This window comes from Opisthorchis viverrini, assembly GCF_000715545.1.
Source record: "Opisthorchis viverrini unplaced genomic scaffold scaffold22857, whole genome shotgun sequence".
NCBI lineage: Eukaryota > Metazoa > Platyhelminthes > Trematoda > Opisthorchiida > Opisthorchiidae > Opisthorchis > Opisthorchis viverrini.
This window is the reverse complement of record NW_008765958.1, coordinates 1-482: the sequence shown is the minus strand read 5'-3', so window position 1 is coordinate 482 and position 482 is coordinate 1. Positions and strand designations below refer to the sequence as shown.

The window sequence follows — 482 nt, the reverse complement described above, 5'->3', positions numbered from 1 at the left end:
TTATAAAGTGGAATGGCATCATCTCCATTCACGTCCACTTTGTGGAACAAGTCAAACGTGACATTGTAAGCGGATTGGACATGCTCCTTTATCTGGGCATCTGTGCCGGGTTCCTAAACATTCTGGTTGGAGGGTAACGCCTAACACATACCTGTCCGCCGAACTGATTACAGGGGAAGGCAAGCACGCGGAGGCCATGTTCATAGTATTTGGTATACAAGGCTTGGAGCTGCACGTAATTGGTTCCAGCCAAAGCTCATTCAGACGCCACATTGACTATGATACACACCTTGCCACTAACGAAAGATGCGTACAAGGGTTTGCAAATGGCACAATACCTATATCGATGCATGTCCACTTGCTTTCCATCAATATCAATCACATTGAAGTCGTAGATTGACTGTTCATCGGCTCTCAACTGAAGCAACGGAAACAATAGGTTTGGTCAAGAGTTGTAGCCTGGACAGAACATAACTAACAAA

The 482-nt window shown here is 45.2% G+C and overlaps 1 protein-coding gene across 1 annotated transcript; it reads right to left on the bottom strand.

Moving 5' to 3' along the window:
* Positions 1 to 51: 51 nt before the first annotated feature.
* Positions 52 to 418, bottom strand: T265_12373 (hypothetical protein; the record flags this gene model as incomplete). Its single annotated transcript, XM_009179879.1, is given in 2 exon segments — positions 52 to 276; positions 290 to 418. The coding sequence occupies 2 exon segments, from the start codon at positions 350 to 352 to the stop codon at positions 52 to 54; spliced, it is 288 nt and encodes a 95-aa protein (XP_009178143.1).
* Between the last annotated feature and the right edge of the window lie 64 nt (positions 419 to 482).